General features: G+C 46.0%; 1 protein-coding gene across 7 annotated transcripts in view; it reads left to right on the top strand.

The window, feature by feature from the left end:
* The window catches only part of MGLL (monoglyceride lipase), a 100,956-nt gene that overhangs the window by 16,711 nt on the left and 64,091 nt on the right, over positions 1–20,154 (top strand). Inside the window, exons 1-2 of one of the 7 annotated variants that reach the window (XM_090021591.1) lie at positions 1,839–1,940; positions 3,143–3,281. In XM_090021591.1, coding sequence (XP_089877717.1) covers positions 3,157–3,281 — 125 coding nt within the window. In that variant the 5' untranslated portion in view covers positions 1,839–1,940; positions 3,143–3,156. The other 6 variants (XM_090021586.1, XM_090021589.1, XM_090021590.1 and 3 more) reach the window with 6 other exon arrangements.

The raw sequence follows: 20,154 nt of genomic DNA on the forward strand, positions 1-20,154 counted from the left end.
CCGTACTGCCAGCTGAATCCTAAATCCCCTTTTCAAATCCAAATATACTGCTGCAGTTTCACTGGGTCCCACGGTCAACTGGAGCAGAAGGATCTATGGGGTCAATTTATGTCAGCATGCCAACAGGAAATAAGCCATTACAAACTCAGGAACACCCTGATCCATTTCTTTCACTGCCAGCTTCCTCTATGCTCTTTTCCATCCTTCTTTTTCTCCACCCTCCTTCTCTCTGTTTTGTCTCTCATCTCTTTGCCCTGTGGTCATACAATCCTCACCTATTTATTTCTTTCAAGTGTCACATTCTGTTTTTGGCATTTGTCATATTCTAGGGCCATTGCCTCCTCTGTTCATGCATGCCCCACAAGGTCCAGTAAAGAAAGCAGGGTTTTGCCCTTCACACACTCACCCTCTTTCCTCAGATGTATCTCACAAGTGTGAGCTGTGTAGCCACAAGCTAGTGTAAAGATCCACTTCTGTTAAGAAGTTGGATTTAGTTTAATATGTCTTTTCAACATATGTGTCATTCCACAGAGGAAAGCTCATAATCTCATAAACACTTCATACTCAGAACTCCCTCAGTTGCCATACTGGCTGTGCTGCATCCTTACATGTTGTCTTAATCTCAAAAACAGGTAGGCTTCTCCATCCCAACCCAGGCAATGTCCTCAGGTGGCTTTTCATTCAAGACTCCCCCAAAACCCACAAGGAATACCAGAGCGCCAAGCAACTGCTTCTCATTGGCTTTTAAATTTATATCACAAGAAAAATGGGTGTGTCCATAAAGGGATTTACCCCGAACATCCATGCCTGCTTTGGGGTAGAATCCTGCATTCTTGGTACACCCACAGCTTCCATTTAAATGGTAAGAATTGAGACCATGCTGGGAATGTAGAAGCTGGACCCATCAGGCTGGGCTGGTGGATTAAAGGTTAATTGTTCAGGTGGTAGCCATACATACAGTAATAATTTATATTTAATGCCCCATGGGATCTCTGCATGCTTTATGTATTCAAGGTGTTACCTCTACCTCACCTCCTCTGAAGTGGAATGCGATAGCTGTTTAGCAACACACAGCCCCAAGGGCCCAACAAGCCGATGCAGTCTATCACATGCTTCTTTGAAAGTCCTGTTCTCCAGCCCCGTTCAGGTCCCCCTGGCCTGGAATCCTCAGTCCTACTCATTAGAAACAGCCAGAGCTGGACTTTCAAACATTACCGGAAATAGGTGACTGTGCTTTTGCAGTTGGGAACTATAAACCCCTTTAAAGTTTTTAATAGAAATACCAATTAGAGAAAAATAGAAATGCCAATTAGATAAACAATCTGCCTTTGATTTCCTTAAAAAAAACCCCCAAAAATGAATTAGTTGTTGCAGATATTAATTATATTTCCCCTTCCTTTGTTCTGCCTTTGTTCCTAGATTAGGTTTTTCCAAGAGTATGTTGCCTTGCTCAAATAAATATTGTTTACAGAGGGCTTTTTTAAAGATACTCAGAGGCCCCTGGGTACAGGTAGACATATAGAAATTAAAGGCTATTACTATGCTGAAACATAAAAGGCCTGAATCGGCACTCCTGATGCAGGCAGCATGTAAAGTGCTCGATTAATGCTAAGTAGGGAGTTTTGTCAGCATTAGAACCAGAGGATCAAGTTCTTCAGTTTAGCGCTAGGATCCTTTAGACCTGGGCGGCTATTCTCTCTCAAGAGAATTGTGCTTTGACAGCTCTCATAAGTGTTTGTTATATGCTGTAGAGCAGGGTGTAATTAGAGATGAGCCAGTGACGTGGTGATCGGATGCTGATCTGGACTCACTTCAAGAGGACTGGTGTTTCTGGTTGGGATTCAGTAGCTCTGAAAGTCAGGAGAGCAGCAGCACTGAACTAGACCCGCAGCCTAGGCCTCTCTGGGATTTGGGATCTAACCAGAGGCAAAACCACCGAGGTGGGTTCACAACTGGGACAGGAACCAGGGGCTTGGATTGCTAGCCTAGGCCCTGAGAGAGTTTCCCTGTTTCAGCGCTGGTGCCAGAGGCAGGCAGGGCCCCTGCTCTCCTGGCAGCTCAGGCAGGGGCCAGAGCAACTTCCGGGGGCTGCGGCCGGGCGTGGGCCACCCTGCAGGCAGCCCCGAGCCCCGAGCCCCTTCCCATGGCCTTATCCCGAGCGAAGGAAGCGGCACGAGGCTCTTCCTCCCCCGAGCAAGGAGGGGGAGGCGGAGGCTTGTACCTGGGGGCTGCCACTGGCCCGGGGCTTGGAGGGGGATTCAGGTCCAGCCGGGGCTCCAGCCCCCGGGGGCCAGCTCGGCGGGGCGGCTGCGCAAGCAGGGATCCCACCCGGGGACGCGGACGGGTCCTTCCCTCGGGCTCGGGGATGCGCTCTCCGCCCCCGCAGCGAGCCGCCCAGCAGCCCCCCCCCGGGCCCCGGCGGCGCGTGCCGGGAAAGTGGCACGCTCCCTGCGGCGGCCGTGCTCCGGGGCCTCGGATGCTTCCTGCAAACGTGCCCCCCCCTTCCCCTCCCACCGCCACCGGCGGCACGGGGGCAAGCCACGCTGTGCACTCCACGTGGTGACTCGCCGGCCCCCAGAGAGCGAGCGGGGGGGGGGGTGTATCTGCTTGCAAAAAAAGCCCGACCTCCCCCTTTTTCTTTTTTTTTTTTTTTGCATTACTTTGCATTGCCTGGCGCAGCCCGCGCGCCTGCCGCCCGCCGGGCGCCCGAGCATGCACAGCCGCGCTCAGGATGAGAGCAGGTTCGTCCTCCCGCCGCTCGCCGGAGCCGCCGGGCATCGCCGCGCGAGAAGCGAGCCCGCCTCGGACCCCCTCGCTCGCGGCTCCAAAATCTCCCCGGGAAGATCCGCTTCCCAAATCGATGTATCAAAGAGCCCCAGATGGGTAGGAGGAGGGGGCGAGCAGCTGAAATGGAGCAGGCTGGTTCTTTCTCCCTTCTCCAGTAGCTGGAGCGCACTGGCGAGAAGCTGAAGGGGGTTTGCCGCCGGCGGGGAGCAAGCACAAGACGTCGGGAGGGTGGGAGGGGAGGGGGACTTCCAGCAGTGGCAAGTTGCCTTCCTGAATGTCTGCACCCGGGAAAGCCCCGGGACTGTCTTGCCTGCCCCCCGGTTAAGTATGTCCTGTTTCTTCCAACACCTTGCAGGTCGCCCGTCCAGAATGCCAGAGGAAAGTTCCCCCAGAAGGAGTCCTCAGCATGTCCCTTATCAGGACCTTCCCCACATGGTCAATGCAGACGGGCAGTACCTCTTCTGCAGATACTGGAAACCAGCAGGAGCCCCAAGGTGAGTCATTCCAAGCCTGACACTTTCTTTCTTTCTTTCTTTTTTTTTTTTTTTTGGTGGGGGGTGTCAATAAATAACTGGGTTGGCTGAATGGTGATGTATGGTGTATGCTGCATCAGAGGTGCCTGGGGTGCTTCGTAAGTCAAAAGACCTACCCTCTCCACAGGGAGCTTCTAGCAAGTCCTCCAGGCTCATAGGAACGAGGGCTACTTATGTGAGTGATGTTTCTGCACCATCTGGATTTGCTTTCTCTTGGGGCTCTGTTGAAGAGGGTGAGATTGCAGTGTGCTAAAAGAAGTATCACACGGATGATGCATTTCGGCATCAAACAAATATTTTAAAACAAACGCCGCCAACTTTCCAAGACGCGTGAAATGCACGGGTTTACATCACCTCGCCTCTTCCATTATTTTTAGTGTTCGCGTGTCAGACTTCAGAGGTCTGATTCAGCGTTTGTGGAGGTGCTGTAAATCCGGGAGCAGTGGCTAGATGTATGTTGACATGCGGTATGTCCTTACTAAATATATAGTTGGCAAGCGACTTAGATGGGTCTTCCACTTGAAACTGGCTGTGATTTCACAACCAAACTCAGTGATGAAGCATGAATAAATAAATCCATAGGAAAGAAATGTAAATGACTTTTTTTTTCAAAATAATTCCGTACTGCAACGGCTTCTGACTTTGGTTCTGTGCTTCCAGAAACATGAATATGGTCTTCTGGTGGGAATTTGCCTCTGCATTTCCCTTGGTATTTAAGATCTCTTCTCTTCCTTTCAGTCCCCGTTATAAGATGCTGGCTTGACGTGGATTGATGCTAGCACTAGCCGTATAGACAGTTGCATATGAAAATGCAGCTATTGTTCCATTGTTTGATTTTCTGCTGGCAAACAGGATAAGCTCTGTTTATCTTTGCACTACAGGGATAGAACTCATTTGTGGGAAATTGCAGCTCAAGGGACAAGGGGAAGTTTCAATGTTTCTCCCCTGGCCCTCCAGTGCCTTTATCACTGTTCACAATTGGCCAGGAGCGCTCAACAGTGTAGTGGATAGTTACCTAGCATCATACTTCAGGTCCCACACCTGCTGCCAAGCTGCCGGAGCTCAGTGAGTGACATGCGCTCCTGACGCAAAAGTGGGTGAAAGACCCTTTTTGACAACATCTACTAGCAACCCATCCCCTGGCAGATGAACTGTCGGGCCTGTTCCAAAGCCCACCAAAATCAATCCCCTTGATCAGGCTCTAAAACAGTTGTCTTGACTTAAATCCCCTCATCCGGGGAGCAGCTTGGACAGTTCTTTCTAACCCCTGCTTTGTCATCCTAAAAAAGCAGGTGGGAACTTTTTGGCACCGCTTTGCACATAGCACTGGCATCCGCCTGGAGATTTTCTCTACAGAACAAATTCAGTATCAAAACAAGCTTCTTCTGTGAAGCCAGACTGTCATATATTATAATGCTAATTAATCATTAACTGCCCACAATGCTCTTTACTGAGTTGTGGAATCACATTCTTTTCATGTTTAATTTCTTAGCAAATTGGTGATGAGCAGATGAGGCTTTGATCAAGGACTGAAAGGCATGATGGAGAAGGGAAAGTTAAAACTTGGTGTTCAGCTCCTTCCACTAACTAGTCTTTTCAGGGCAATGCACACCAAGCAGTTAATAGAGAGCCAGGCTGGCCTAGTTTTGTAACAACAAAGTAAACAGGATCAGTGCTGCTCATTTACAAGTGGTTTTTCAGTGTGGGGGGAGGGGCTGCTTATTTTTAGTTTTTCTTGTACTTTTGAGCGCAAGAGATTGTAAGTCACTGCATAACGATTCTGTGTCTTGTTCCTACTGGTATGAATGCTCTCAAAATGCTCCGATGGGAAAACAATCCCCCAAAATACATTTCTTGCTCTCCAAAACCATCCCAAATTTCCTGTTTTGTGTATGGAAACTCAGCATCTTCCATCTGCTTTTAAATGTTCAGCAAAAATGATAGGGAAGTTGTAGGGGCCTGTTATCAATTTATTCAGTTTGAAATCCTGATGAGGGAATGAGTAAATATTTCAGTTTGGAGGTTGGGAAGGTGGAGATGAATGTTGTGGAAATTAATTGGTTGCCTTATTTGGGGAACGTGTGGTGCTGTTGTGGTCAAACAGCGGAGTTTCTTAAGGGTGCATTCTGCCCCTCAGTCCCAGCGAAGGGCTTTTGAAATGCCTTTTTGTTGCAGATGTCCAGAGATTATCATCAGCTTGATTTCCAGCGGAATAGGATGTATCATTCTTGACCCCCTCCCAGGGGAAAGAGAGAGGAAATTTTTCAAAGGAAAAAATAAAACAGGAAGTCTTAGCCTGAGGGCTGATGGTTAGATGCCCTCTGAGAACAGGGCCAGCTGATAGCTACTGTGCCCTTCTGAAGCGCCTGTGTTTCACTCCTAGGATCAGACATGTTAAGGTGTGGTAGACTAATAAGCAGCAGCATTTTGTTAAGTGATTAGTTCGGAGGATGGGAAGTTAAGGACCTTCTGGTTAGCATTTGCACAGATACAGGACCTAATGCTGCATGACTCTGGGTGTGTCTACACATGCATTTACTGCACAGTAACTTACTGCAGTAAGTTCCTGCTCAGTAAGCAGTTTTTAAACCAGTGTCTACACATGTAGGTATTACAGCACAGTAGCACCGTGTGTACTCCGACTTGGGAGTAAAGTTACTCCCAAGTCAGAACACACACAGGGTGTTACTGCATGGTAACTGAGTGGGTGTAAATTTGCTACCTGCATTATACAGATAGCAAATTTATGGCCAACCTGGTGTAAATCACCATAGTTACTGCACAGTAACTATGCACACGTAGATGTGTCCTCAGTGTACTCTCACCTTCCACTGGCCCAAACTGGTGCTTAGAAGTTGGCCCATATGGGAACACATGGGAAGCTTTGTTCCTTATGCCACAGAGGCCAAAGTTACAGTCAGAGTGAAACCTGCTTTTGGGAGATCAAGGGTCTGTCATCTTGTTCTGAAGTGACAATTAAGCAACTATCTTGCATGATGCTGAGGCACTAAGGCACTCAGGTGTCACAGAAATGGTATGGCAGAGACAGATCAGATATTAATGCACCTAAGGAGAGCAGAGGGGAAGGAGACAGGAATTCCTGATCATTCCTTTTGTGTGGGATCTGTGCAGAGCAGTGCAGGTGCCTTCCTGTAACACCTGCAAGTTGTTCAGTTTGCAGAACCTGTTTATGTGCCTGAGCTGATGTATCTGAACACGTGAGAAAAAGAGTAGGCACATGCCAGGATTATTAAACAGGAATGACAGACTGCCATAGTGAGATAGCATGTGTTTTGCAAAGCAGTGGTTAATATTGTGGCACTGGGGACTAACCATAACCAGTGCATTTAAAGCTATGACTAAGGTGGGGAGAGCAAGCGCAGGACAGTTCAGCACTGTCTGGAGTGCATACTAGCTAATCATTAACATTGGAAATAGGGTCACAACTGCCTACATGTGGCATGTCCTTGATTAAAAAGCAGTCCATAAAGTGAAGAAACATCAGCATTATAAAACCCCACCCCGGAAAGCGTGGGAGTCGAAATGAAGGCATTGTGGACTAATGCAAGAAGAGTTACAAGTCCTGTGTCTTTCCCAGTGATTTCAGCTGTGACCTCAGGCAAATCTCTTAGGATGATACTTTCCAGAGCCCTGAGTATTGGTTTTGCCTGCCATCTTTTTTGGGGTACAGAACTTGAGACAGTTTTTTTCTTCACAAACGCTGAGTACTTGCAGCTCTCACTGATCACAGGTACAAATTTGGATGGTTGGTTCCCCTAAAAAAAGCCAATCGATCCTGGGACTTGTCCATGTGGACACCCAAGGTTATAGGGATGCTACTTCTTACTTGTACTTCATTTTACCATGAGTAAAATGTCATCTGCCTAGTTGCGCAAGGACTTATGAGGCCCTCAACATATTTTGAACAGCTGCTTTTAAAATCAACAGCTGAAAAAAAGACTTTGTTATGGAAAATCCAGAAACCTTTCTAGAAAAACTCACAAAACTCCTTCCCATTTCATGCTTATATGGCTCATATCCTTGGTAAACTCCCTTTAATTCATTCCAGCTCAACAGCATACAAGAATCAATCTGGTAATAAAAAATACACATCCCTCTTCCCCTCAGGCTTTACAGAAGCTCCTGTGGTGCAGAAACCCAAGCTGGTTTTATTTTGAGTAGGGCCCCAGATTGTTAAATATTGCTTGTTGATGCTAGCACATCACCACCAGCATTTCCCACGAAACTGTAATGTGCAGCACAGCCGAGGAACATAGTTCATTTGAACTTTCAGACATTTACACAATAAATAAATCAATAAATAAACCAAAATGAACAAGCTCCTATGTACTGTGCCAGTGAATAAGTAATTATACTGTGAAGTTCACACCTAGCTAGGTTAGAAGATTAAACACCCTTGTTTTGTCCTTTGCTTCTTAAAGAAATAGTGACCTAACTGTTAAAGATGTCCAAATAGGTCACCTCCCTTAAAAAAAAAAAATCCCTCATGACTGGTTTTGTCACTTTGAGGAAGTGTCTCTTTTCTACAAACCCTGAGAACAGGAACTTATCACCAAGTGAACATAAGCCAGGGCCAAAATCCTCCTGGGTGTAAGCTCACTGACATCTGTGCCATTACACCCGAGATGAGCTCAGCTCACTTTGAATATCAGATCATAGCGTATGCAGTGCACAGGGGAAATAACACGTTTTGCTTAAAGATTAACACTATCAAATCAGCACTCCGGGCTTTATGTGCTGTATGGCTGTGGTACCTGTGTTTCTAAAGCCTTCCCTTCTCCTATATGTCAACCATTTATGTGTTTCCCTAATGCTAATGCTTTCTCTGCACCATGGTGACTGCCTTATTAATTGTAAGTGGGGCATCCTTTTATGATTCTGTCTTCCCCCAAACCATTTCCAAGGGAAAAAATACAAATCAGCTTCAAATAAGAGGGCCCGCTTGATAGACAGAAGGGATGCTTCTATTTGCAGTAGATGTTTCTAACAGTTCTCATTAGTAGGCTGTTTTTATTTTTTCCCCGTTACCACAAGAATGTTCCACAGAAACAAATCTGGCTTTGTTTTGCAATGGGGCCCAAGAAAAAAAGCAAACAAGCTGCTTCATGAATAGCCGCTATTATTATCCTGCCTTTGTCTTTCAGCTACCTGCGCCGGTACAAAATGTTTCTAACCACAGGTGTACAACGGGCACGGATGGGAAGCCAAAGCAATGCGGCATTGTGGATGTGTGCGTGTAATGGCAGGAGCTGGCTTTAGGAGCTCCCTGTGGTGCTGCCCATAGGTGGGGTTTTCCAAGCTAGCCCTTTGGGAATGAAAAAGAAAAGCAGTATTTTTTCACAGCTTCTAATCTGCCTGATTCTTGGGCCTCCTGCTACCCAGACTTGTGAGAATCAGTAGGGGAAGAGATGGTCCTTGTGACTGTTGCAAGACCATGGTCAGGGGACTTGATTTCTGTTCCTGGTTCTGCCACAGACTTGACTAAACGCTTCTTGCTTCCCTCGTGTGAATATTTCCGTCCACTTTAAAAAGGATTACTAATGCTGAGAGTATTATTTGTCTCAGACCTTGGGGCATGCAGCCCTGACAACTCCCTCAGGGGGCCAGTCACCACACTGCTATATTTGGGTCCCACCAAAGTAGGCTGTGTTTGCTCTTAAGCTTCCCTTAGCCAGGCTTGGCTGCAGCACTGGCTCTTTCCTTGGCCTCTTAGGCATGCTGCATGGTCCAGTAACATACTTGCATACTCCAGCAACAACTGTACCATCTATGGTCATGTCATCAGCCTCCAACCACACTCTCAGCCCAGCTCAGGTGTGCTCAGAGCATACTACATAGGCTCAGGCTGCCTGCTGAGAAAGCAGACCCAATGACCCAGTTGCATTAAACCTCCAGATTCCCTTGGAGCTTAAGCAGAGTCCCACCCAGCAGGCAGTCTGCGTCTGCTGTTTACCTCCTCAGGGACACGCAGTGGCTGAAGTGGCCAGGCATACAGATTTTGTAAAGGTTCCAAATAACCGCTGCTCTTTACTTTTTCTAGCACAAGAAACATGGCTGTGGAGACAACATAGCAGATGCACCTCTGCATATTTCCCTGCCCGCCTTTCCTCACCATTCCTGAGCAACCTTTGGGCTCAGTCAGGACACTGTGAAGTCAGTGGGATCCTTCCCTGGCTCCTCCCCCAAGTCATGGAGTATTTCTTTCCTGTGCAGACAATTTCTTTCTCCCTCAGCTGTCCCTGCTGGCCACATTGCTCTTGAAAGCCTACCTCAGCTTCCCCTCTCCCACCAAAGCTTCCCATGTCTGCAGGCTTATTTAGGCTTAGTCCAGACTGCAGGGTTTTGCTGGCAGAACTCTATGGCTGCATCCAGACAAGCGTGGCCGTGCAGTATGTGGCACCGCAGTGGTGCCACATACTGTACATTTAGATGTTCTTCCTGCTGCAAGAGAGTGCTGCCCATGCATACACTGCTGTGCTTTTTTTTCCCGTGGGTTTTTTTGACCCCAGATATCAAAAGGGCCAAATAATTCTGGGATTAAAAAAAAAAAGCCTATGGAAAAAAAATGAGGAACAGTGCATGCACAGGCAGCATATGCCACTCAAAAGTGGAGCCAGGCCACCCAAAGCCATGCTGCGACTGCTGGTCAGGCTCCATGCAGCAAAATCACCACTGCTGTAGTCCCAGGAAAACCCCAGGACCCAAGTAAGGCTGCTGGGGCCAGCCCAGTGCTGGCCCCAGCCTCCCCTATCCCACCCAAGGTGACGTGCCGCACGCCAAAGCAGTCCCCTAAGACAAGTAGCAGCTGCACAAGGTGTGCTGCCGCTAATTGTCCCCAGGGAACCAAACGTCCACACTCGTCTGGACATGCCCTATGAGTGCATCTGCATTCAGAGCTCTTCAGCAGCAGCAGAACTATCCTTTCTGCCTACCGAGTAACACCACCTTTGCCACTGCCTGGCAGCGGGCTAAAAGCATGTGTGGATGCCCCACTCCTTCAGCCAGCTGCCGCAGTCCATTCAGCAGCCAGTGCCATCCCAGACTGCACTTTGTGCGGCACAGCTGCTGTAGGAGAGCCACCGGAAGTGCACGGTTGTACGCACACGTTAGCAGCTGCTGTTGAGGCAGCTTCGTATAGACACAGCTGTGCGCTAGAAGATCCTGTGCCCTGTGGGCAGTGCTCCCTAGTGGAAGGGACACCCTTTATTGCTAAAAGGAGTTTTTCTGCTGGTAAAGCTACACCACTTCCTGAACAACACACTTAGCTCACAGCAGTTTTCTCCTGTCAGTAGAGCTGCATCTTCATTGGAAAGTCATGTCAGGTGTGGAGGGGGTTGAATTTATTTCTTGCTCTTAGCTGATTTAACAATGCCAGCAAAACTTAGTAGCATAGGATCTAGCCTGTGTTTCCTTCTGAATTACCCTCAGATCTCAGGCTCTGGGTTTCTTAAGACGCGGTGTTAACACCTACCTCATCTCTTTGTTCTCTTAGGGAATTCCAGTATTTCAAACCCAGTCCTGCAGATTGTGGCTTCCTTAGGCTTCAGCCATCTCATTGTCCTCCAGTCTGTCCACTTGAATAGGAGCCATTAATGGCTCTTTATAGTTCCTGGTCTAGGAAATTCATTACAGGACCCTGAGGGCAGAGGGCCAGTTCTGTATACACTGAGTTGTTCAGTGATACAGCAGTTCCCTAAGAGCAGCCAGAGTCCATAATTTGTATGTACACTGATTCTTCAACTTGTCACATCTCATCTATGTTCCAAATTTATACTGCTACAACCATTCTTGTAAAACCAAATCAGTACAACCCCCTCTCCCCGAAACATCCACCTAAGATAATCACTGTTATATTGTGTATATATACACTGTATGCGTGTGTGTGTGTGTGTGTGTGTGTGTGTGTATACACACACATACACCAGGATGGCCTGTCCTCCTATAGAAAGGGAATAAGCTAAACCAACATAAGGTACTTCTAGACTGTTCATAACTATGTTCAGACATACCCACTTCTCCCATCTGACTGTTACTTGCAGGAGAACAGTGTAGACCAGACTTCCCTGTATCACCACTGTAGATGAGTCTGATCCTACCCACTCTTACTGACAGAGGAAGTCTCAGTGAACTTAGTGGGACCTCCATTGTTTATTTCTGGTAGCAATGACAGATTTAACATTCCTTTTTTCCATATCTCATAACTACTCCTATTGCAACCAAAGGGTGTGTCAGGGCCATGACAGCAGAGACTTCAGTCACAACACTGAGGAAATAAATCCTGCCCTTCTTGCCTTATTTTTACCATGGACACAGCTCCTGAGGTGAGGTGGTGAGGACATGCCAGAAACCTAGGTCTTGACTATGCCTTGGGGGGGTACCCTTCATAGTGGCCTTGCTACCTAATTTCTGGGGAGGATATATGCAGGGTGGAAGTAGATGAGCTGGGCTTATTTCTTTCGTAGCATAGACCCACACAAGTAAACCCCTGACTTAATGTGGTAGAACCAAGTCACTAGTTCTTCAAGCAGGGACTGCATTTGTACATCACCAGCCAAAAAGGCTGGGGCCTCTAGGTCCTATTATTAGAATAGCAATGATGGAGAGATCCTCAGAAAGATCATAATATGAGAGGATAAAATCCACCAAGTGATTCAGTCTTTGTTCTCCACCTTTCGGCCAGAAGTCGGTTGTCCTGGCACCAGTGAGTTCAAAAAAGAACAAGAATCTGAGAAACATTTTAGGAATGATAAAGTGGGCAAGGACCTGTGCTTGGCTGGCTTCAAACAAGCAGAATGAATAAATCCATATAGTAACTACATGCTTTATTACTGTATCCAGATAGATACAGTGGAGAAGATGCAGAAACTACTATGCAGTTGATAGGGAAGAAAGATCCGAAGTCTCTTTTTAGGAGACTGCCTGACCTGAGCTAAGCAAGACGCTGTTGTACATTACATCATTTTCCTGATCAGGTTTGCAGCTAAATGGGTGGAATGGGAAAAATCTTCTATTGGAGAACAGAAAAAAGAGTTATTTGCTGAATCTGTCAGCAGTTTAGCCAGCACTTTAGCTTTTTAGGTGGGCTTATTAAAAAAAAAAAAGAAGAGTATATTTTGCCTTTATTATTCAGTGTCTATTCAGAGAAGTTTCAGACTTATCTGTCAGACTCCACAGATCTGTGGTAGCTTGATTTGTGAGGCTGATGGAGTGAGGAATGATGAGGGAGCAATAAGTAATTAAACTGCTGCAGAGGTATCATCTAGCTGACTTGATAAAGACTCTGTATATATGCACACATACATCCATATAGATGTGTAACATGATGTGAAAGCTCTTTTGTAATATTGGGAATATTAAAACACTGAATTAGGAGTATCATTTATAATCTCATGTCATTGAGTGCATATTCAAGAGGTCAGCATTCAACCGTTATTGTGGCCAACTGTAGATGGCTGAAATGAGGGACTGCACAATGTTAAAGATGCAAAATGCATCTGCATTGCAAACAGGCACATTTTCTTTCTTACATTCTCTTAGATTATTAAAACAGAAAGAACTGTAAAAATGCACTTCTCCTTTCTGTGGCTGCTGTGGCCTTATGGCCTGGGCTGGAATTCAGACCCCAGGGAGCTGGAACTCATAAGACCCAAGGTAAAATCCTGGTCCCGTTGAAGCTGTTACCAAAACTCCCATGTGATTTTAGTGGTACTAGGATGTCTCCCTTATTCTTGTTCTCTTACTAGCTCTGCCACTGGCTTACACAAATGTTGCTGTTGGTATTTGTGCTATTTGCTTACTAGCTGCCTTATTTGAAGGTAGGGAACTAAAACTCAAAATATAGTTTTGCTTTTGTTTGTACCCATTTTTACTTTTGGGTTCTTGCTGCAGTTTTTGGGGAATATCTGTTTGTTTAAAACTTCTTCTTTCTGCTGCATTTGTATTTAATACAAGCCTTTAGGTGGCATTTCCCTTGTACTGCTTTACTTTGCGTTCCAGTCTTCAGCAGTTCATGTCCCCATATTGTGACACAACTTTCCTGTAACCTCAGGAAGAAGAGTCATGTCACACTCTGTGGCAAAGTCTTGTAAAAAATGGCATCACGTTATAATGTCAAGACCTGCTAATGTTTTGCCAGCCTGAATAATTTGGCGGGGTGGGGGTGAGAAAATCCATCCTTCTTTTTGGACATGAATTGGACAACTCCAGAACTTCTGTGGCAGTCATAAAATCTCTCCCACATAGCTGATATAAAAGGCAAAACACCCCCCCCCCCCGTCCCCTGGGCTGAGTGAGATTATCTTGGTACATTGGCAGTTATTAAGTATGTGGCTTTCACTCCTGCACAACACTGGAGTGGAGTTCAGTAGCGAGGGGGTTAATAATTGTACTACTTCATCTCTTTGCTTTTGACATTGCTGTTTTTTTAAGTGCACAAAAATGTGTGGTATTTCTCAGTTTCTAATGAAGGAATGCACATAAAATCCAGTGTTTCCTCAGTAGAATAACAGCTTGTGGTTTAAATAAGTGGTGTTATTTCTGCTCTGCTGTAGGTGTGCATGTATGTTTTGGTTCAGTGATTGCCAGATACTGTAAATGAGTATCGATTTCCCTTTCTATTTAAAGCCTTGCTGCAGTAAATGCATCCCACATGCCTTTTGCTTTGGTTGTATGTACCCTAACCCACTGCACCAAGGGGGGATCTGTATTCATCCCTTTCTTGCCATCACTAGCTTTAGTTCTACCAGTAGCACTTGAGGGTGAACAGTCCCATTCACTTGCAGGCATTTGAAACCAGGGGTGGGCAAAATATGGCGCCTACCAATTGATTGTATCCGGGCCACGGATGTGTCCATGGTGCTCATCATGGGGTTAAGCCCTGCCCGCTCCTGCCTGGGGCAGCCTGCACTGCACTACCATCTGTGCCCACCAACGCCCTAGTCCCGGTCAGCGCACACAGCTTCCCACTGGGTACTGCTCAGCTCCCCACAGGTCCATCAGCTGTACCTGCTGCACTGCTCCAGGCAGGAGGTAGCATGCAGAAGTGATGATAGCTGTGGGGTTGCATGCTGGGCAGCACACACCCAGCCAGGTAAAGGAGAAAACCGCAGCCAGGAGGCTCCTGGCCCAGAGTGCAGGGCTCCAGCTCCTGGCCACCTTCCTCCCACTCCACCAGCCTGGTGTGTTGAGCAACCGACTCCATGGACAGGGATGTGCTAGGAGTGGATTTCAGCTTTGCCCCAGGCCCTGGCCCTGTCACTGCCTCGTGCTCCTGGCCCCAGCCCCACCTCTGCCTGCCTGCCCCATCCCATCTGCCCAGCCGCCCTAATCACACAGGTCCTGGGCCAGTTCCCATGGATTCCCCAGGATCGCTGGGCAGTGACTGCTGGGCCAGGCCTGGGGCAGAGCCACCTAAGGAGTTTTGGCGAACTGTTGCGGGTTGGGGGTGGGGGTGCTGACCCAGCCTGCAACAGCTTACCAAAACTCTTAAGTGGCCCTCCAGCTCAAATAATTGCTCACCCCGTTCTGAACCCTACCTTATCTTTGACTTTTGTGAGAACAAAATGACCAGATGCAGTGCTTAAAATACCAGCAGTAACATGTTCCTTTTCTACATCAGTGGTGTCACTTTTTCTATGACAGGTAGAGCAGATGTGGTGTTACTTATGGTAGGGAAGTGAGCCATGTGTGGTCAAGGTCTTTAGGCAGAGATTAAATAGAACAGACCACCAATGTAGAGCATGACTTAGGTAGCAGTAGACTGCAGTATGCATTCAGATGTTAACTGTAACTCATTTGTAGATAGATTACCATAACATCTCGTGCCACCCTTATGAATATCCAAAGCACGGAAACATGACTCAGCCCTTCAAGCGCATGTTTTAGCAGTCACTGACTTTACAGGATTACTGTATATCATGTTTAATTGTTTACATTCAACACTTTCTTTCTACCTCAGGTTTGTGGCAAATGCTACATTAATTGGAACATGTCCAGACCGTTGGCACATGCCTGGTCTGTGATATTACTAATTTCCCAACAGAGTAATTCCTCATATTGATTTTGACACAGCCTGGAAAGAACCCTTTCTACTGCAAAGATTCTTTTCACAGCTGGCCAGTGCTGAAATGCAGCTCTGGAATATGCTGAGAGAGGACTACTCATTTGAAATTAATGTACTTAATCTCTAGGCATTTTAAAAATACATAACAGCCTTATGATTAAGAAATACATCAAGCCTCAAGGTTTGCACTCCAAAGCGTACGGGATTCCAAAATAATTCCCCTCTGCCTCTTGGAAATTGCTCTGTGAAAGACTGGATACTTGGAGATTCATATAACCTCAGACTTCTCTACTTTTTAAAGAATAAATTATCCACCTTGCTCAAAAATAACCGATGAAGACTTTAGCAGCCAAAGAGGACTGCAAAGTTGGATTGAGAGGATAAAAATGTGGATGGGTAATTGAGCCCATGCAGGAAATAATCAAGAGCTGATCATGATGATAGAAGTTGCCTAGTTACAAACTGTTCTATTAGGTCTAAGTTTAATGGCAATTTGCAGTTATATGTTCTGCGTCCGACGGCTTCCGTTGGGTGGCAATTTTACAGTCACTGCTTCGCGCAGACAATAGAGTCACAGATACTATCTGCAAATTCACAGGTGGCAAAAACCTGAAGTTCTTACTTGTGCCCTATTCCTTTCCAATCTCTCCTAGAAGTCAAGAGGAACTTTGAGTAAGAAGTGAACAAATGATCCCAGCACATTGTCCCAAGCCCCCAGCAGACCTGGCGGCCTTGATGCCTAGTCTCATTGCATACATGCATCACAGTCTCTTCGGATGCCTGAAGAGCTGCCATGTAGTGTCCTTTCATAACCGCTTCAATATTGTTTCCCCAAAGCAGCCATGTGAGGGACAGTTAGAAAACTGGATTGAGCCCCATGTGCGCAAAACCTCCGGCTTTATGAGAACCTGTTGATTTTGTCAATTGATGATTTTTGGGGAGGGCAGGGGATCTGTATGTAAAAGGACCCCTTGCTCAAATAATCCCAAATTTGGCCCATGAATGGGACTCAGAACCTTCATAAGGTGTGAAAAATTTCAAGACAATCATCATGCATATTTTTCGAGTGCTTGGAAAAGTCAAGGTTTAAACAGAAAATACTGCTTAACCTTACCTGTAGTGGACTTGGTGTTTCCTACAGTGTTTCTGGATCTGGCTCAGACTGAAAGCACCCTTTACCAGTTACTTAAGAATTGATAACCAGGACACTGCCAAGCATGTAGAAATTACCAGGTCTTTAAGAGTAATTTACCTGTGGAATGAATAACAGGAATATGGTGAGTTCTTTATTATTTGAAACTTTTAAAGCGAGACTTCCTACAAGTATGTCTTCCTACAGGATCTGCTCTAGAGCAACCAGAAATCGTGGGCTTGACTTGAGAATTACTCGATGTAATTCTATGACCTGTGCTTTGTAAAAGGTCAGACTGAATGATCAAAAGGGCCCTTTCTGGCTTTGAATGCACCAAAGGGAACAACCTCTTGGCTGGATCTGAGGGTGGACGAGATGAGGCCATCTGTTAATTAATCCCTTTTGATTCCTCCCCAGAAGGTATAGCAGAGCTCACTCTCTCGTAGCTATGATAACTTTACAGAGCTATAGGCCAACAAGAGGAAAAACCAGTGAAAACTTATGTAGTCAGTAGAGCAGTAGTTCTCAGCTTTTTTAGATTTGGGCACCCCACGGAACAAGCCAAGGAATATTCACTCTTTTTTTGCCTACAGAATAATAATAGTGCACTTTTTTTGTGTTGCAAAGAACTCAGAAAGACCACAGCTGTGGATTTCTGTTTGCAGTCTCTGGGTTTATCTTTGTAAACCTAATATTAATATTGTGTGGCAACCCATGGTACCCTTGAAAGGCTCTCAAGGCACCCCAGGTACCATGGCACCCTGGTTGAGACTCACTGCACTAGTCAGTAGAAATGGCTCTGAATATATCTGAGAGCAGAGGAGCTGAGTAAGAAGGTGCCATTTTTAATAGTCACTTTGCATAATAGAACCACGCTTTTAAACGATCGAGTTGTTCAGTCAAAAGGGTTTAGTACGAATATATCAGTAATATGCAAAGATAAAGTAAATTATTTCTTAGAATAAGGCCTCTCACCCTTTCAGCGTAAGCTTTCTCCTGACCTTAAAGCAAAGCCCCTTTAATTACGTTAGTCTCACATATTCCCAGGCATCTGCTCATTGTTACACTGTGATTTCAAGAATGAGCTGCCTGCAGAGTTGATCTTCTAAACTGCAAGCTCTCTCCTTTCTGAAACCCTTCAAGTATGAGTCCCTGGTCTCTCCGAAGAGGAAAGAGGGGTTGGGTCAGCAGCCTTCCAGGAGTTCTAGTCCTTTGCTATTGCTTTATTAGCCTGTTCTAACTATAGCCTTTTCCATGACACTGTAGGCAGGAAGCCACCTTCCACCCACAGAGCTTTGCTTTTAAGTGGAAATTAATGGAGTAATGGAAGTTGCCTCTCACATTGACCTTCATTGGCTCTCCCCCTCCTAAATCCGTTAAGCACTTTTATAACTCTCTCTCCTGCCTCTTAATAATTAGCAAAGTGGTTTTAAATGCTGTTTGCATCTAGATACAAATTTTGCTGCTTGGCCCATTTTTCAATTATACACATCTATAGCATCTTCTGGTTGAAGGCCTCAAATGCTTTATGCCTACTGATATCTTAACCCTTACAGGCTCCCTTGGAGATAGGTAAAGTTGGGTATATTTACTTCAGGGCAGAAAAGTGGCCTGTCATGCTGGCCAAGAACTAAGACCTACCCATCTGCTACTACTCCATATGTCAGCCCTAGAAATGAGGTAGTGAGGACACCCTAAAGAGTGCCCCTGGCATGGTGCTCAGGACCTGGGTTTTCAGGATACTCAAGGACATCCTCATAGTTGCATTTCTGGGGTTGCCAGGCACAAAGTGGGTGGGTTATATTTTCTCAAGGGGATCTGCCACTGTGTTGTATTTTTATGGTCCCTGTTTCACACATGGAGAGAAACTAACGCATGAGGATGGAGGGTGAAGTCTTCTGCCCTGGCCCCACAGCAAGTCTGTAGCAGAGTGAAGAGCAGATTCCTTCCCTGCACTTGACCTATTCTTGACAAAGAGGCATCATTTAATGGTGCTGGTATCACATTACTCCACTTCTCAGTTGTGTGAGAGTTGAGTCTCGGATTTATATACTGAGAAATAGGGAACCTGATTTTGCCTTTCAGAAATCCCAGCAGCACAAAATTGGTGTAAGTAGAGAGTCAGGGACAAAGCCTGGGGTATTCTGTCTGTATTTCCCAGTTGCCCATCGATCTCTCAGCATGGGGTGGCAGGCCTGTCAGCTTTGCTAGGGCAAATCCCATCAGTTTGTTGGCTTCCTGAGGAAATCCTAGAACACCTATCCCAGGATAGAGTTGAACAATTGGAAGAGTATGGAAAGCCCAGGAATTTTAATTCATACCACCATTTATTTAGCCTAAGATTTTGGCTTGGTGCTTCCCAGAACATAACACCCCACGTCTTTGGGGCATTTGCAAGGTCCACAGAGTCCTTCCTCCAACTGACATTTGCCACCAGCAGTTTGTCCAGGGTGGGGGGGGGCTAGCTCCCTGCCACTGCATGCATTCACAGGGTGGTATGGGGGCATATGCCCCCCAGATTTGTGCACAGGGTAAGAGCAGATGCATACTGGCTGCTGTGGACTTGGGGCTCCCTACCCATGCTTTGGGTGGGGAGAGGGGCATCAGCAGGGCTGTAGGGCTGTGGGTGGGGAGTGAGGGGCACTGTTGGGGCTGTGGAACTGTGGCTTGGGAGTGAGGGACAATGGCATATCAGGGCTGCTTAGTGCCACAAAGCTGTGGTAGGGAAACAACTGCAACTAGACCCACGTCCTGGTGAAGAAAGGGGGCAGGGGGAGCTCTGATTTTCCATCATAAAAAACCCAAAATCAAATGCCAAAAGTTAAAGGTATTTAAAATTTATTTTATTTTATTATAGTGATTGAGGCTTCCAAATTGCTTTAAAATTGTAAATGTATCACTAAAACATTGTGTTCAACTGATACATATATAGAGAGTGGCTTTTCTTTTTAATTGTGGAAACACAACCATTTTGGGTTTGTTAATCAGAGAACTTGTGTGTGTCATTTTAATCAGAGGATTTGCAGTTTTTAAACAGAGAAAACCAGGATCCCTGGTGGCTGAGAAGTTACTCCAAAGGCCATTTCTGTCCCCAGAGCAGCTACTTTGTGCTCTCTTCTTTCTTGCTCATGTGTTCTGTGTTGCATTTCACAGAGATGGAAAAGAGACTTGAACCACATCTGCCTGGCCTGGGCTTATGCAGGATGTTATAGAACAATACAGGTTTCCCTCGCCGAGCACTGGGGTTAGGTTCCTGGAAGTTCCCGTGGTTGGCAAGACAAAGGGGAAAATGGCAGGTGGCGGGCTGATGTGCAGCTATGGAAAACTGTGGTTACTCAAAACTGTATACCATAGTAGCCAAAATGGTATATAGAATATTAAGTGTGGATACTCAAAACTGTGGTTGGCGAGGGAAATGTGTATGTATAAATAAGATGTTGCCACTTAAATACAGTCAAATTCTGATCTTTCTTACTCTGATGTGAGTCTGGTTTAATTCCACGGACTGGAATTACTCCATAACTAAACAAATATAAAGCACAGTTTGGTGCACTGAGTAAACAGAAGATCTGAAGGGATAACATTGTTGTTTTTCTACTGTATTTGTTTTCCTTCTGTAT

The sequence above is a fragment of the Crocodylus siamensis genome, chromosome 11 (assembly GCF_052110815.1).
Source record: "Crocodylus siamensis isolate JL-2025a chromosome 11, ASM5211081v1, whole genome shotgun sequence".
Classification (NCBI taxonomy): domain Eukaryota; kingdom Metazoa; phylum Chordata; order Crocodylia; family Crocodylidae; genus Crocodylus; species Crocodylus siamensis.